Below are 15719 nucleotides of genomic sequence, written 5' to 3'. Positions count from 1 at the left end.
AGAAACAATGCAGCAAGACACACTCCATATGTGTGTTTGTAGGAGATAGTGTTGAAAATAGGTAAAAAAGAATGGATAGTGAGTGAGTTTCTGAGCCTGTCCTGGAGACGAGGTACCAGTCACTCAGGGATGCACCTCCAGATGGTGTGAGAGAATGGGGTCTGGCCTGTAAGACAGGTCTTATGTATGATCCTGTTGCATGACGTGGGCATCCATATTTTTCCTCTGCAACATCGCCACTTGCATGCTTTTCACAATAATGATTTAGTAATATGATTTTTCAGTTTTTCATTTTTACATGTGTATTCATTAAGTTACCAGGACACTTAGACATTTTTATTGTAAATAGGAAGGGCCTCGGCATGAATAGCATTGCTGCATTCCATACAAGTGGCAAGACTTCAAGTAATACCTTGAACAAAGTTTATGAACAACCTGCATCCCTTAAAAGAGAACCTCTTTTGCCTGGATTCCTGTGTAAAGAAACCACAAGAAGAGGCATGCATATGACAGGTACAAGTAGAACCAACCCAGGGACAGAAAAAGCTAAACAGGTTCAGAAACATTGTCAGTTTTCAGATGCTGAAGAAAAGCATAATTACAGAAATAAAAACGTAACTGACACTGGCAGGTCAGGTGATATGGCCAGAAATCTTAACTTAAACAAGAGAGACAAAATAAATACCTTGCCAGGGTATAAAGAACTTGTTCATAAGGATAGAAAAATGCCTGCAGTATCAGATGAGATTAAAAATAAAACTCTAGAAATTGGTCCTGAAGTAAAAGACTGCACTAATAATGATTTATTAAAGACTAATTGTATTAAGAAAATGAGTAAACCTAAGGGTATGCAAGAATCTGGACCTTCAAATGAGATGAAGAGTTCAGGAATTATTCATGAAAGGAGTACAGGAAGAACGCCAAAGTTAGATACATTTATTCAAAGTGATAGGAACAAGAATGATGCTTCTTTGTCTGGAAGTTCAGGAATTGGTCATGAAAGGAGTGTAGGAAGAATGTTAGATAAATTTATTCAAAGTGATGGTAAGAATAAGAATGATGCCTCCTCTTTGTCTGGACGTTCTGGAATTGGTCATGAAAGGAGTGAAGGAAGAATGTCAAAGCTAGATGCATTTATTCAGAGTGATAGGAACAAGAATGACACTTCTTTGTCTGGAAGTTCAGGAATGGGTCATGAAAGGAATATGGGAAGAATGGCAAAGTTAGATGCATTTGTTCAAAGTGATGGTAAGAATAAGAAAGATGATTCTTTGTCTAAAAGTTCAGGATGTAAGGTGAATGATGCAGGATTAAAAGTCTTCCCCAAAACTAGCATCAAAGGTAAAGAGCAAGAGTACAAGTTGATTCCAATATCAGGCTTAGACAAAGGAAACTCCTCAAGATATGATAAAAGGTCAAATCTTCTTGCTCCTGGATGTGTTAGAGGAAATTCTAATAAATGTTCTGCCACAAAATTGGGTGTTTACAAGAAAGAAAATGATCAAGGTTCTCGTAAGGCGGACCATGTTTACAAACCTTGCAAGTTAGATGAATTTTCTTATTCTGCCAAGGACATAAACCAGAATAAAATGTACAGAAAGCATAGACCCACATCAGATATTGCCCCAAACATTACTCCATCAGAGGAAGAATCAAATTTGAATAACCTTAAAAATGGTAGCCATGACACATTAAAAATAGAATCTGCAGTTCCTGTCTCGGGAAACATCATTTCCAAAGTTGCTCATGATTGCAACTCGGGCAGAATGGAAGTAGGACAAAAAGGAAACCTTTTACAAACTCATTCTTTATGTGAGAGAGATTCTGATAAAAGTACACCATTTTTTGACATTTCAAAGGCTCAGAAAACGTCGGTAGACCGTGAATCATTAAAAAATTCCAGTGATGAACGAAATGATCCAAGACTGTTGTTGAAAAACGTGCATCCACTTGGATTTGGTGGTCTGAAAAAGGGCAGTCACGTGGAATCTCCTAGATGTTATACTGATAAAGATTGTGGAAAATATGGTTTGAAGAATTCCAGTAATACAAATACAAATAAGGGACCAAGAAAAATAAATGTAATGGTAGCACCTGATACCAGATGGTCTTCGGATGTTGATAAACCTGAAGAATATTTTCATCAGCCAAAGGGAGAAATGTTTCAAGAACTGAAGTCTAAAATTCACCAAAATGGATCAAATGAAGCAGCTCATTACTTAGACTCTAAATCACTTGCAAGTAGATTTGTTCATTTCGGTTACGAAAGTAGTCCTAATTTTTCATCACGTGACAAAGAAATAAATGTGAAAAAAGGTACACATGGTCAGCACATGGGTATAGGAGTGAATGGGGTTCCTAGTAATAAAAATAGTAATACAGAAAAACTAAAATACCATGATAGAGGAATACATGAGTTTGGTAGCAGTAGACCCAGTCAAGGGAGAACCACCAGTAACCATAGAGTGAGAAAACACTGTAATTTTAACAATGCGGGACGGAAGAGCAGTGATTATTCGTATGTTGGAAGGGAAAGTATTAACATGTTGGACGATTTTGAGCATCCCAGGAATAGTAGATACCCATCAGAACATTTTAAACTAACATATCATGAAGGTGAGCATATTGGAGAGAAACATTATAAAAGGCTTTCTAAAGGTATTGAATCAAGAATGAAAACTGGATTACGGGAGTCAGTTTTAGAGAATTGTGATAAGTTGACAAGTAGTCGTGAAAAAAGAGAAGTGTACAGCGTGCTGGAGCGGAAAGTACCACAAGGTCAGAATATAGTTTTACAACCTACAAGTGTTCAGGCACAGTTAAGACTGGATAAAAAATCAGAACTAGCTCAAGAAAAATTAGGACAAAGTGACACAACACAGAAACTGATTATAAAGGGACAACAGAAACAAGAACAGGGGATAGTATCAGAACCAGATATATTGCATGATCAACACAAGGCCTTGGAGCAGGAATCTGCACAACAACTGGGATATAACAATGTGAATGCACAAAGTATAACAGAACAAGAAATTGGAACAGGACACCAGAAGTCAAGAGAGCAAGATGTAACTGTTGTGGATAATTCATTGGTAAAACACCAAAAATCTTTAGGGATGGTGGACACTAGTGTACAAGAACTTAAAAATAATGAGAAATGTATTTTAGATTTAGAACAGGATAGGGTTGGAGGACATTGTAGTACACGTGATTTAGATATTTTAATGAAACGAGGATCAATAACAGAAGGCAAGAAAGAAGAAAAGAACAAAGAAGAAGAAATGGAACTCGAAGTTAAAATTACACAAGAGCAACACACAACAAAGGAGCAAGAGAGTATGCTTGAGCCAAGCTTTCTCATGGAACAGAAACATGAATGCGTACATGAAAATGATGTAATGGATCAGGATGTAAATTATAAATCCGTAGGTACATGGAAAGTGGATGAATTTGTAGGGGATACTAGTAAGTCACTGGATTATGAAATTACTCAGGAAAAGGATTTAATTGTAGATGGTGGCATAGTTTGGCATGAAAAACTTCAAGAGGACATAATGGAATGTCAGGATGCATTGTATTCTAAAACTACACAGGAATGTGATAAAATGGAGGATTATATTGTGAATAAAAATATACACAGAAAGAATGAAATTTTTTCTCAAGATGGTGTATTCAAGTCTGAAGAACCTTGGAATATTGACTTGGGGAGCGAAAATGTTTCAAAAGCAGAGGATCAGAATACACAGGAACAAGGTTTATTAGACAAAACACAGGCTCAGAATACTGGGATAGAACTTAGTGACAATGTATTAGAAATTGATTTAACACATGAGAATATATTGAAATTTGGAAATAAACATAAACAGGATACAGTGATTGAAATTGGAAATAAAAATATATTAAAAGAATATGTAAATACAGAGGAAGGACAGATGGAACAGGATGTTGTAAAAGGTGAAGAGTTTCAGAAGCAATGCAGAGTTGTAGAATACTGTAAGATGCATGAATGGGATGCATGCACAAATGAGAAGTTCAAACAGGTTATAAAGAGGAAGGACACACTTGTAGAAGATGCCATTGGAAATGTCCTAGTGGAGAATGGAGTGATGGAACAGAATACATTACTAGAATGTAAAAGTTTGGAAGAACATGACAGATTTGTGGAGCAGGATAAAATAATGAACTGCATGATTGTAGAGGATGAAAATCCACTGGTAAAAGATTTATTAGAGGAGCAGAGTATGGGGTTAGGGTGTAATATTACACTGAAACTTGCCAGTAATAATGGAAAAGAAATGGTTCTGGAACATGACAGTATGCTGGACCTAACAGTAAAGGAAAATCTACAAAAACAGGACATGGTAGTGAAACACAAAAATATTCTCCAGAATGAATTATTAAAGCAGACTACTCTGTCTAAATTGGAATATAATCCAGTGAAAGTGGATGTTGCATTGGAATATGCTTTAGGACATGGTGGGATCAGGATGAAAAATAAAACATTTGAGCATGAGGCACATTTGCATGTTATGGCAATAAAGTTGCCATTTTTGTTGGATAGTAGAAAGAGGCAACGACATAGGGGTATTAGAAAATGCAAAGAGCCATGGATTGAAGATGTCAGTTTAGTTTTGGATACAGTGACCTGCAAAACAATCTGTGGACTATTACTGAATCAGAATCTAGATCTAGAGCATAGAGATACATGGGGACGAGGTATGATAGCTTGTCAGACTATTATTGGTAAATGGCTTAAGAAACTGGAGTGTGATACCTCGATTGTACAATACGAAATGAAGATGTATGCAAATGGATATAACCTGATGCAGGAGTGTAAAAAAATAAATGAAATGATATTGTATCAGAAGTCACAAGAAACTATCCTCCTGGATTGTGAAAAGATTCAGGAATTAGAACAAATGTTCTTACCAAAAAAGGAAAATACTTTGTTAGGTTCTGAGGTAGACTGCCAGAAAATGCAGGAATGTAAAAAGTTTTTTAATTGTGAAAAATTGGGGGTGGGCCTACTCTCACATGTTATGCCTGAGGAGCTTATTGTTAATATAAAACTTTGTCAAACAAATGACTGTGAAAGATCGTATATCCAAAGCCTGTTGGAGATTTATATACAGAAGCGTACATTTAGGCTGTTGGAAGTGGAACTTAGGTTATCAAAATCAACTTGTTTATCTTATAATAGAGGGCAAATGTTGCAATATAAAAGAGGGCAAATGTTGCAAGATGGCAATGAACAACTAAAGAATAAATTGACATCTATAAAAAATAATGCTCAGAAACAAGATGTAGTTAACTATGGAAGGCATCTGGTAGCCTTACAGTTTAAACAAAGAGTACATAAAGAAGGCATAGATATGAAAGAGACAGAGTTGGACCAGGACTTGTTTTTTTATAAGACTTTAAGGAATGTTTATAGTTTTAAATGTGAAGCACCTCAGGTAAAGCAGGAATTGTGGTACAGCATATTACCAGAATATTGCAATATATTCAGGTATGTTACACCTGATATGAATGGTAGTGAATGCATGGCCCTAGAATATCAAGAAATGCAGGAACTTGGACAAGTGCCTCCCAAGTTTTGTGAAATATTGGATTATGGGTCGCAGAGAGGTAGACAAACAGAGGCAAATATAGATGTTACACTTGAAAGTGACATGAGATTAGCTGAAGTAAGAGAACATGAGGCCTGTGGAAATGAAAAATCATTGGCTAAATGTATAGAATCGTGTGAAGATTTGGAAATACAAAGTGTGCAACAGGAATGTGTTAGAAATGAAGAACTTGGCAATATATGGAAACAAGACAGAACATTAAGAAATAAAGTGAATTATAAACTTGTCCAAAATTTGATGGATGGAGATATGGAAGATATAAAGCATAGTGTTTCATTTAAATTAGAAAATCAAGAGGGTTATAAGGAAAAAAATAATGACTGCATAGTTATGGAATATGAAACGACACAAGAACATAGCAGAATTCTGAAACCTGGAGAGTCTGAAGATTGTGCCCATTCAGTGGACCAAGATAAGGGTGAAGATTTGCTAGAGGGACAAAAGAGTAACCATCGAGGTAAACAGAAATATGACACGGTGTTCGAACCTATAAAATCATGTGAGCATGAGGAAACTATATGCCATCAAGAATCAAACTTGCTTTTGGAAGATGAAATCCCAGAGGAGTGTGACATAGCAATGAAATATGAAATGTTTCAGGAAGTTATCTTTGGACATGAACCAGTTGAATTAGAAGAAATTTGTGTGCAAAAAAGTGAAGTAGCAGAGTCTGAAAACTGTATTAAAGATGCCAGTAGCCAAAAGAATGACGAAGAAGCACAAGGGAATGATGCTCATATCAAGCTCAGCAAGATTAAAGAGTGTGTAGAGCTTAATGTAGTCCAACAGGAGTATGATGTAGAGAAAAATAATAAGGAATTTTACTGTAATAAAGCATTGAATTGTAGGACACAGGAAGATATAGGAGATAAGATACTAACTGTGGCCTATAAATGTAATACACAAGAAACTGGCAAAGTATTTGAATCTGGCATGGCCCAACAATGCAATAGTTTGAACAAGTTCAAGGTTCCTGTAGTTAACTTGAATTTTGACTGCAAGGAATCACTTAAGAAGGACAAAATAAAGGAAGGAACTGTGCAGCATTGTAATACACCAATAGTTAAAGACTGCAAAATACCAGACTGTCATATTACTCTAAATCTGAGTAAATCACAAGAGGATGACAGGCTACCTAAACCTGATATTTTTTATAAACATCCAGAAATACAGGCAGAGGCTAGAGTTCTCCATGTAGACGTGAAACAAAACGACTGTAAAATATCTGAGGCTAGTCTGACCTTACATGAGACCGGGAAAAGACAGAACTGCACAAAAGAACAAGAGGAAAGTAAAGTAATTGAAAATACAAGGACCTTAAAGTTTGATGGTGTAGAAGGTGATAGCAAGGGAATTGAGTGTGATGGAGCTCAGAACTGTTATAATGAAGAGGGGAGTGGGGAACGGTCTCATCAAACCTTACATCTTAAAAAGGTTGAAGAAAAGTGTGTGGAAGGTTTTCACCCAACAGTAGAATGTTGCAAAATGTCAGATAACCAAAAGGAATGTACATTTGAAAAAGTAACTGAATCAGATTTGGTACAAGGATGTTCTGAAACATGTTTGCAAGTTAATAGAGCTGAATGTAACATGTTAGAAGAAAATTGTAATGAGAATATAGTAAATAGTTATCGTGAAGAAAGTCTTGTAAATCTTGCAAATACAAAAAGTGCACCACAACCAGGAGTAGAGAGGGAAAGTGAGGAACATGCAGACAAAATTTTATTAGAGTGTGCAATCAAAAAAATCTGTAATGAGCAAGAGATATGTACTGAGGGTGGTGATAAAGATTCTGTTGCACTGTTCAGTGACGGTCAGGTATCTATAACAAAAATAGATATGAATACCTTAGAGAAAGGAGGACAAGGCAGTTCAGAAAATGAGAGTCCGTCAGAAAAAAAATTGAGTGCCAAAACGTTAGATAATGGAGCAAAGCCAGATTATACAGCTATAGATAGTGCTTCATTGCCAGCAAAGCTAGATGATTTTGACAAAATTGATCAAGAATCAGATAGGAAGAACACAATAACTAGTGAAAAAATACATTCAGTTTTGGCTCCTGTTGGTGTGAATTTAGATTCACTAGATATGCCTCATTTGACATCTTATGATACTGAGAGTGGACTTGAAACATGTGTTGATGGATCTACTTCCAAGATGTTATCTGAGAAAGTTATTGAAAAAGTTGCAGTAGATGTAGAAATTGTTAAAAAGCATGAACAGTCTGCACATAGAGATGACCCTATGCCATCTAAAGAAGTAGGTAGTAGAGAGAACAGGAAATACCAAGTATTTGATGAAATGTATCCATTTGATAGTAACTCCTCTTTCTCTGAGGAAAATTTATCTCTGCTAGCAGCTGATGCCAATGTTTTAAAAGAAAAATCCAATAATGAAAATGTCTTGTGTAAAGAGCAGCAGATGTGGTCATCTTCCATAGAATTGGAGAAATTACCATTAGAAATAAGTGGAGACTTAAACCTTTCATCATCATCATCAGATGATAATTCAGGTAGAAAGACAGCTGAGGATACAGAACCTGAAAAGGGTTATATTGCTAAGGAAGTAACTACTCAACAAGTTGAAATCAAGCAAATCAGTCTGGAGGCAGGTGGTGAATCTTTAGATGGAAAACATTGTGACAGTCCAAAGCTTGGTGAAGGGAAAGCGGCAAATTTAGACAAATTAAAAATTGCAGGTGGCAACTCTTTCTCACCAAAACTCTTAAAGGAGTTTGAAATAACCAGTGTAAGGACTCCAAACTCACATTCTCTTGACAAGAAGTCTTGTTATTCAAAACCTGAATTATTGAGTCCAAGAAGTATAGAGAGAGATCCTGATTTGAATAGAAAAAGAAAGGCTCATGTTACTGTTGTTGAAGCTTCAGACACCCAGGTGCCAGTTCCACATAAGCGTCCAAAGCCATTGAACTTTACCCATAATTACCAAAGAACATCAAATATTATGAAAGGTAGCACTAGAACATCCATACTTATTAACAATGCGGCAACCACAAGGCCTTTTTCAGGTTTGATGTCCAACAAAAGAAGTCAAAAGGCTCAGTCTCTCAATCATAGAATACCTAAGCTATTAAATATTAAGGCATTAAAAAAATCAAGTTCTATGGGTGTCACCCAAGACAAAATGAAGTCTAAACAAGGTAGTCATCATCAGAAAGTTAATATGAATGATAGAACTGCTGAAATAAGAAATGGAGGAAATTTAGGAATAGGAAATTTAGAAGTGAAAAGAATTTCCACAGGAAGGGAATGCACAAGTGTAAGTAAAGGAAAGGACTCCACTCCAACAAGTAATGAAAATGGTGTTCCATTTGGCATCGTTGATTCACCGCATAGAATTGAGATTAGGAATAGGATTGCATCTCAAGATAATGAAGTAGAGAAGGGTGGGGCAAATCAGGCATTGAGTTGTACTCCAGATGTTGGTTGTAAGACGGAAATCAAAGCAAAAGTAAAAACTGATGTAAGAGGAATGGCTGCCAATTTTGAAAATGACAGAAGTACTTTAACCCATGGAAATGTTAAATCAATAGGACAAACAGCTGTTAGGAAGGAAGATATTATAAGAGAAATGTGGAACACCTTGAACTCAATGAAGGAAGAAATCAAGGCTATAAAAGCAGCAAATAATGGTGAAAAAGTAGTGGGAAATAAACCAACCAACCAGATAGGTAGAAGTCACAGTGCAGAAAAGGTTGGGGTAACACATAATGAGGAGAACTATTTCATGAAGGACAGTCCCTGTGATTTGATAGAGAATGTTACCATATGCCAGCTGAGGATAGATTCACAAAAAACAGTGATATACACAAGTAGACCATATACAAAGGAGTTGCACAAGATATTAAAAGGGTCAGTAACTTTTAGTTTAGGTTTCAAAAATGTATTTGGATTAGAAATGGAATTCATACTGAGACTAAATTTCAGTACATGAAGGTGATAGCTGAAAATAAAATGCAATTTTGAATAATTATAGTACAAACAATTTTGCTGTGGAATGTCTTGCTAATACCCTAACCACTAATTATTATTTTTTTCAGTGTTGGGGATGACTTTGAAGAGGTTGAGGAAGATGAAAACTTAGAAGACCTTCAGGAAGGAGAGGTTTGTAGAATTTAATGACAATTATAAATTACAAGTATGTCATGCAGAATGTCTGAAAAAGGGAGGTTCAGTGATGGTGGACTGGTTGGTGAGATTATTTAATGTTTGCTGGAGAGAGGGTAGAGTACCGGAGGACTGGAGTAGTGCCTGTATAGTTCCTCTTTATAAGGGAAAAGGGGACAAGTGTGAATGTAGTAATTTCAGAGGGATTAGCCTGTTGAGTGTAGTAGGGAAGGCTTATGGGAGAATCTTAATTGAGAGGATTAGGAGAGGAACAGAAGGAGTAATTGGTGAGGAACAGTGTGGATTTAGGACGGGTAGAGGTTGTGTAGATCAGATCTTTGTGGTAAGACAGATATGTGAGAAAGCTATAGGAAAGGGGAAGGATGTTTTTTGGGCTTTTATGGATCTGGAAAAGGCTTATGATAGGGTAGACAGAAAGGCACTGTGGGAGGTTATGCAGATTTATGGGATAGGAGGAAAGCTTTTGGGAGCTGTCAAGAGTTTTTATGTGAGTAGTAGAGCATGTGTTAGGATTGGAAATGGAGAGAGTGAGTGGTTTGAAGTAAAGGTGGGACTTCGTCAAGGATGCGTTATGTCGCCCTGGCTGTTCAACTTATACATGGATGGGGTGGTGCGAGAGGTGAATGCTAGGGTAGTGAGTCAGGGATTGGAGATGGTTAAAGAAAATGGAGAAAAGTGGGAGGTGAGCCAGCTGTTGTTTGCGGACGACACTGCGCTTGTGGCAGGGTCAGAGGAGGGATTGAGGAAGCTGGTGGCAGAGTTTGGGAGAGTATGTGATAGAAGAAAGCTAAAGATAAATGTGGGTAAAAGTAAGGTGATGAGATGTACAAGGGGTGAAAGTGGCAGTAGACTGGAGGTGAATGTAGATTGAGATTTAAAGAGTGTAATGAGAAATAGTCATTTGGGAATGGATGCGAAGAGGAGACTGTATGAAGGAGTGATTGTGCCAACAGCACTGTATGGGGCAGAAACGTGGAACATAAGAGAAGAAGAGAGAAGGAGTTTGAATGTGTTTGAGATGAGGTGTCTGAGAAGTATGGTGGGGGTTACTAGGCTAGATAGAGTGAGAAATGAGGAGGTGAGGAGGAGAGCAGGGGTGAAAAAGGATTTGGGAGAGAGGGTTGATGAAAGAATATTAGGATGGTTTGGACACATGGAAAGAATGAGTGAAGAAAGACTAGTAAAAGAGGTATGGAAGGCAGATGTGGAGGGGGTCGCCGATTAAATGAAGCGGCCTTGCTGTGGATGTGCTGTGTCCTGCGACACTGCTTCTGACCCAGGGCGGTGGGCAGGGTGCAGGGATGACCCGTCATCCAGGAGGTGCTCAGATGAGAGGAAGGGTGGGAGGGGTGTGGAGTGTATTTAGGGATGAAATGGGTGGGAGTGTTTTTATGCCTTTCCCTTTTTGGCTACCTCCCTTGGAAGGGGGAAAAAGCCTTGGTATATGTATGTATGTATGAATCAAAGACTTGAAATATATAGGAGGCAGGAAGAGTGAATGTTTTTTGAGAAATACAGTAGGTGTTATGAGAATGCATTGATTGAGAAATGTGGAGGCAAGGCAGAGTGGAGATGGAGAGGTATCAATTAAGGTAGATCAAAAAGTGCTAATGTGGCTTGAGTGTATGGAAAGAGTGAATGAGGAAAAAAATGGAAATCAGAAATGTATGGAATGAATTTGAGGGGAAGTTACATGTACAAATGTATAGTAACAGACCTATTGGTCCTTGCATGGCTATTTTGGTACCTAACCTATCTATTTATCTCTGCACCAAGGTGTTTTTCGCACTTATCAGGGAGATAACCAAATCCATATCACTCCCATCCACCACCCTTTCCTCCCTCTCATCATAGCTCCTCAGGGATGACAGGTTATCCCTGTATCCAAGCCACTGCCCTGGGTCAGAAGCAATGCAGCAAGACACAGCACATACACAGCAAGGCTGCTTCACTTAATTGACAACCCCCACCCAATCCCCTCATGCAGAAAAGAGAAGACAGGGAGAAATCCCTTCAGGCCGTGTCAAAATTTCATTCACACATAACCACTCCCTAACCCCACTACCCCTTCCCTTCCCTTCCTTGCATCACAGTATCATCTATACACAGCAATTCTCCACTCACCCTTATATCCTGTCTTTTCTCTTTTCCTAGTATGTCCCAAACCTATTAATTTTATTTATTTTATTATTATTATTATTTTGTAATTCTTGTTTTGTTAAGGATATCATCTTGTTTGCAGTTGTATCATCTGCAAATATGGTTAATTTACACTTTACATATTCATCCATGTCATATGTATATAAGAAAGAGTACATGATCTAGCTCTGAGCCCATAGGCATTGCTTGATACACAATGCTAGTCTGAGCATTTTACATTCAACGATCAGATAACACTCAGAAATCCTTTGATGAATATGTCCTAATACCAAGAATGAGGTGGAAGGATTGAATGAAAGGGGCTTTCAATGCATGTAGAATGTCTAGAGCACAGAAAACATAATGCAAACCTAGTGATCGGAGGGATATTATGAATGGATGAAAGGATGATACAAGCCAAAGGTATGTTCTTTTGATATCCTTTGTAAATATTTAGTTGATGTGGAGGGGGTACAGCTGTTCCACAACAGGATCTAACAGCAGGCGCTGGTTTACCACCATTACTTCATTATATGGCATCTTCCCTCTTCATCCTCTCAACTATTTTGAGCAAACAGGAACACTTCACCAAACTAAGCCCCCCCCCCCCATCTGCTCACACACCCCTGCACCTTCTCTATCTTGTTCTGCAGATATTTGCCATACATCCAAGGCCTTCTTCACCCCCATCCATCAACTTCGCTCCTGGTCCTCTGAAACTCCCTCAATACCTGTGCCCTCCACATTCAACTAATCTTTCATCATCCATTCCTTTCATATGCCCAAACCACTTCAGAAATCCCTGTTGCATTTACACACAGTTGTGCACATACACACATACAAGTGATACAAATGATGTGTATATTTAATTTTAATTATATGGCAGGATGAAAATCAGGCAGAAATTCTTCCCATGGGAGAGGGCCAGCAAGTTCCTCAGCAGAAGCGCATTACAACACCATATATGTCAAAGTGAGTTTTCCTATAGTATTTCATGTACTGGGATATTGAACTTCATACTAGGGTATTGACTACATAAGTGATATGCAGTTGGTATGTTATGGACTTAAAGGCACCTAAACTGGCCAGACCCACATATTAATCATGTATGTCTGACAAAAATCCTGTCAGAAAGGAGTGCTCTCTTCCATCTTGCACCTTTGATTTATTCTTTACCACTCGTAGATGTCAACATCTTCATTTTCCTGTGTTCCTTTGACGAAAGGATAAAAATGCTGCCAGCATGTTTCCATGCGTGTTGTACAAGGTGACTAAATGGGACTGAATAAGGAGTGCTCCTCTTTTGCTTCAACTGTAAGCAGGAGAAAAATATGGAGGTATTCCTAGTATCTGTTATGACACCACATTATAGGGCTCATAGGAGAAGGGTGTAGACTCGCAAGTGGTAAGGGATGACTTCAAGGTGGCAGCATTGTAAATATGCACATTGTAGAAGAAAAAGTAGCTCATTGGTCCTCCAAGAAAAGATTTATTTCTTTAATGTAGACAAATGTGGCTGCTCGAGTCTGTAGGTGTCCTAAAAGAGGTCCCTGTGTATAAATATGCAGTCAATACCCCAGTATGCACAACTTCTTGTTTACATGGGATACATCTTTTACTTCTCTGCTTAAAGATGACATTCTTACTTTCAACAGATATGAGCGGGCGAGGGTGTTAGGGACGCGGGCATTACAAATAGCTATGTGTGCTCCAGTTATGGTTGAAATAGACTCTGAAAGTGATCCACTACAAATAGCAGCCAAGGAGCTGAGAGAAAGAAAAATTCCAATAATCATCCGCAGGTATTTGCCTGATGGGTCATATGAAGACTGGGGCATTGATGAACTTATTATTAATGATTTCTAGAACTGTCATCAGTTACACTTGCTTTGCTTGGAAAACATATTTTTATTTTAAGAACTAAGGATATTTTTTTTATAAGCTAAAATAAAAGAAAAAAATATCTTCGAATTTTATTGACAGCCCCAAATCTTACTTGATATGCATACAAAATGGAAGAATACTGTCACTTGACTGTAAGGCATTAGTGTTGGCGAATGTTGCAACATTACACTTCATAATAATTCTAACTAAAAATTTATTTTTAAATTGGGTAAAATGTCAGGGTACCAAAAATCTTTTAAAGCTGTATAATAATTTTTAATCAGTTCCAATTGTACAATCCAATACAGCAAATATTGACAGGGTATGCATTCAATCCTAAGATTGTGTTGAAAGTTAGAAAAGTATTAAAACTCAAATGCCTCCACTCCAGCCTTCAATCAAGAGTTGTGTAAACTGCTATACACTTGCCATTTTAATATTTAGACTAGAGAGAAAATCACTAGGAATGAGTTATGTGGGCATATTAATCAGGATCTATGAAATTAATTTTTCTTCCTACAAATACAAAAGCTACTTTCATTAACATCACTGGGTAACAAGACTGCAGTTGCAAAAGTACGTCTTGAAAGCAATTTTAAATCTCAGGATCAGTACATCCTGCTACCCCTCCTAAAATGCAAGCCAATGAGCAATTCAACAATCAAAACTGGTTAATCACATGAGGTTCAGATATTCACCTAGCCTTGAAGCAAGAACCCTATAAAAACATTAAATAATATAGTACCTGTTTTCCAGCCAACAGGTTGGTTAGTTTCAACTGTTGTAAAATACAAAGGTTATGATAAAACCCCATTGGCCTTATATGATGATGACATTACCAGACATGCATATCTGCAAATATGTGAAAACCTATGTACACCTATGTCATTCAAATTACTAACAGTGTACACATGTCAAATATGAAGCCAATGGCACATTACCAATTCTGTTTCACATAAACAAAGCTGGCATGGTATAAACAGATTGTGTGCTAAAACTTAGGTACTCATGAGTGACTTAGGAGACCATATTATTGTCATCTGGAGGAAGAAGAGCCTTAACAATCGTGTATCAAAACCCACACTTGTTTTTTATTTTCCCCATACCTACTCTGTACACATCACAATTGCCCCATCAACACTCACCCAGAATAAAGAATGCGTTACAGAAAATTGACTCCATATCTTTCTATATGCATATTAACTGTATGGAGTGCCTTCTAAATGTCCCAACAAGTGTTGCAAAGGTAGTAAATGTGGTGGTATTCAAGTGCTAAGTACAGAGAAGGTCTTAATGAAAGTGAGCACCAATTCAACCTTGGCTACTCTGCTACTCAGCTTGGTTTTCCTAGAAGATTCTATACCATACAAATAATTTAATGGTGCATCCAATATAAACCACCTTGAGCCACACCAAAATCATTCAATAATTAAACATTTCAAACTCTGAAAAGGCAAAGCACTGCTATATTGACAGTACAAAATGTATTAATTGCCCCACCGATTCCTTTGTGCAAACAACAACAATGATAAGGTCTAGTTTCTTCTGCCTCCCTATGTAATCACCAACAAGGGTTTAATTTGCAATCTTGGATTTTATGAAAATTTCACTTCTTGCAATGTCGATTCACTTTGGTTAAGCGAGGTTATCTCATCTTCGAACACATTTAAGATGCCTTCTCTGTGCATTCAGTAACAAGCTTGTTGTTCTTGATGACCGTTTTGAACTGTTCGGGTACAGGAAGCTCATTAAATTCCCCACTTGCTGTTGGGATCATGATGTTCATTTCTGAAGACTTTGCTGTGACAATTTCAGTTGCTAAGGAGGCCTTACTCAAAAACACTTGACATCCATCTGTTTTTTCTATGGTGACTGTTGGTAGTTTGTCCATAACCTTGAAAGAAAGATAACATCTTTA

At 37.5% G+C, this 15719-nt stretch overlaps 2 protein-coding genes across 3 annotated transcripts in view; one reads left to right on the top strand and one right to left on the bottom strand.

Moving 5' to 3' along the window:
• The first annotated feature begins 331 nt into the window (after positions 1 to 331).
• Polr2F (RNA polymerase II subunit RpII18) lies at positions 332 to 13881 on the top strand. Its single transcript, XM_076210548.1, has 4 exons — positions 332 to 9502; positions 9691 to 9754; positions 12804 to 12889; positions 13573 to 13881. Exons 1-4 carry the CDS (start codon positions 363 to 365, stop codon positions 13781 to 13783), a joined length of 9501 nt encoding a protein of 3166 aa, XP_076066663.1. The 5' UTR covers positions 332 to 362; the 3' UTR covers positions 13784 to 13881.
• Positions 13878 to 15719, bottom strand: part of capt (adenylyl cyclase-associated protein 1) — a 74197-nt gene continuing 72355 nt past the window's right edge. For both annotated transcript variants that reach the window (XM_076210550.1, XM_076210551.1), the window contains one exon: positions 13878 to 15695. In XM_076210550.1, coding sequence (XP_076066665.1) covers positions 15468 to 15695 — 228 coding nt within the window. In that variant the 3' untranslated portion in view covers positions 13878 to 15467. The remainder of the gene's footprint in view (positions 15696 to 15719) is intronic.

The sequence above is a fragment of the Oratosquilla oratoria genome, chromosome 27 (assembly GCF_046742065.1).
Source record: "Oratosquilla oratoria isolate Oo_2021 chromosome 27, ASM4674206v1, whole genome shotgun sequence".
NCBI classification, from domain to species: Eukaryota; Metazoa; Arthropoda; class Malacostraca; order Stomatopoda; family Squillidae; genus Oratosquilla; species Oratosquilla oratoria.
Note: the sequence above shows the minus strand (reverse complement) of the source record. Positions and strands in the feature narration are given on the sequence as shown.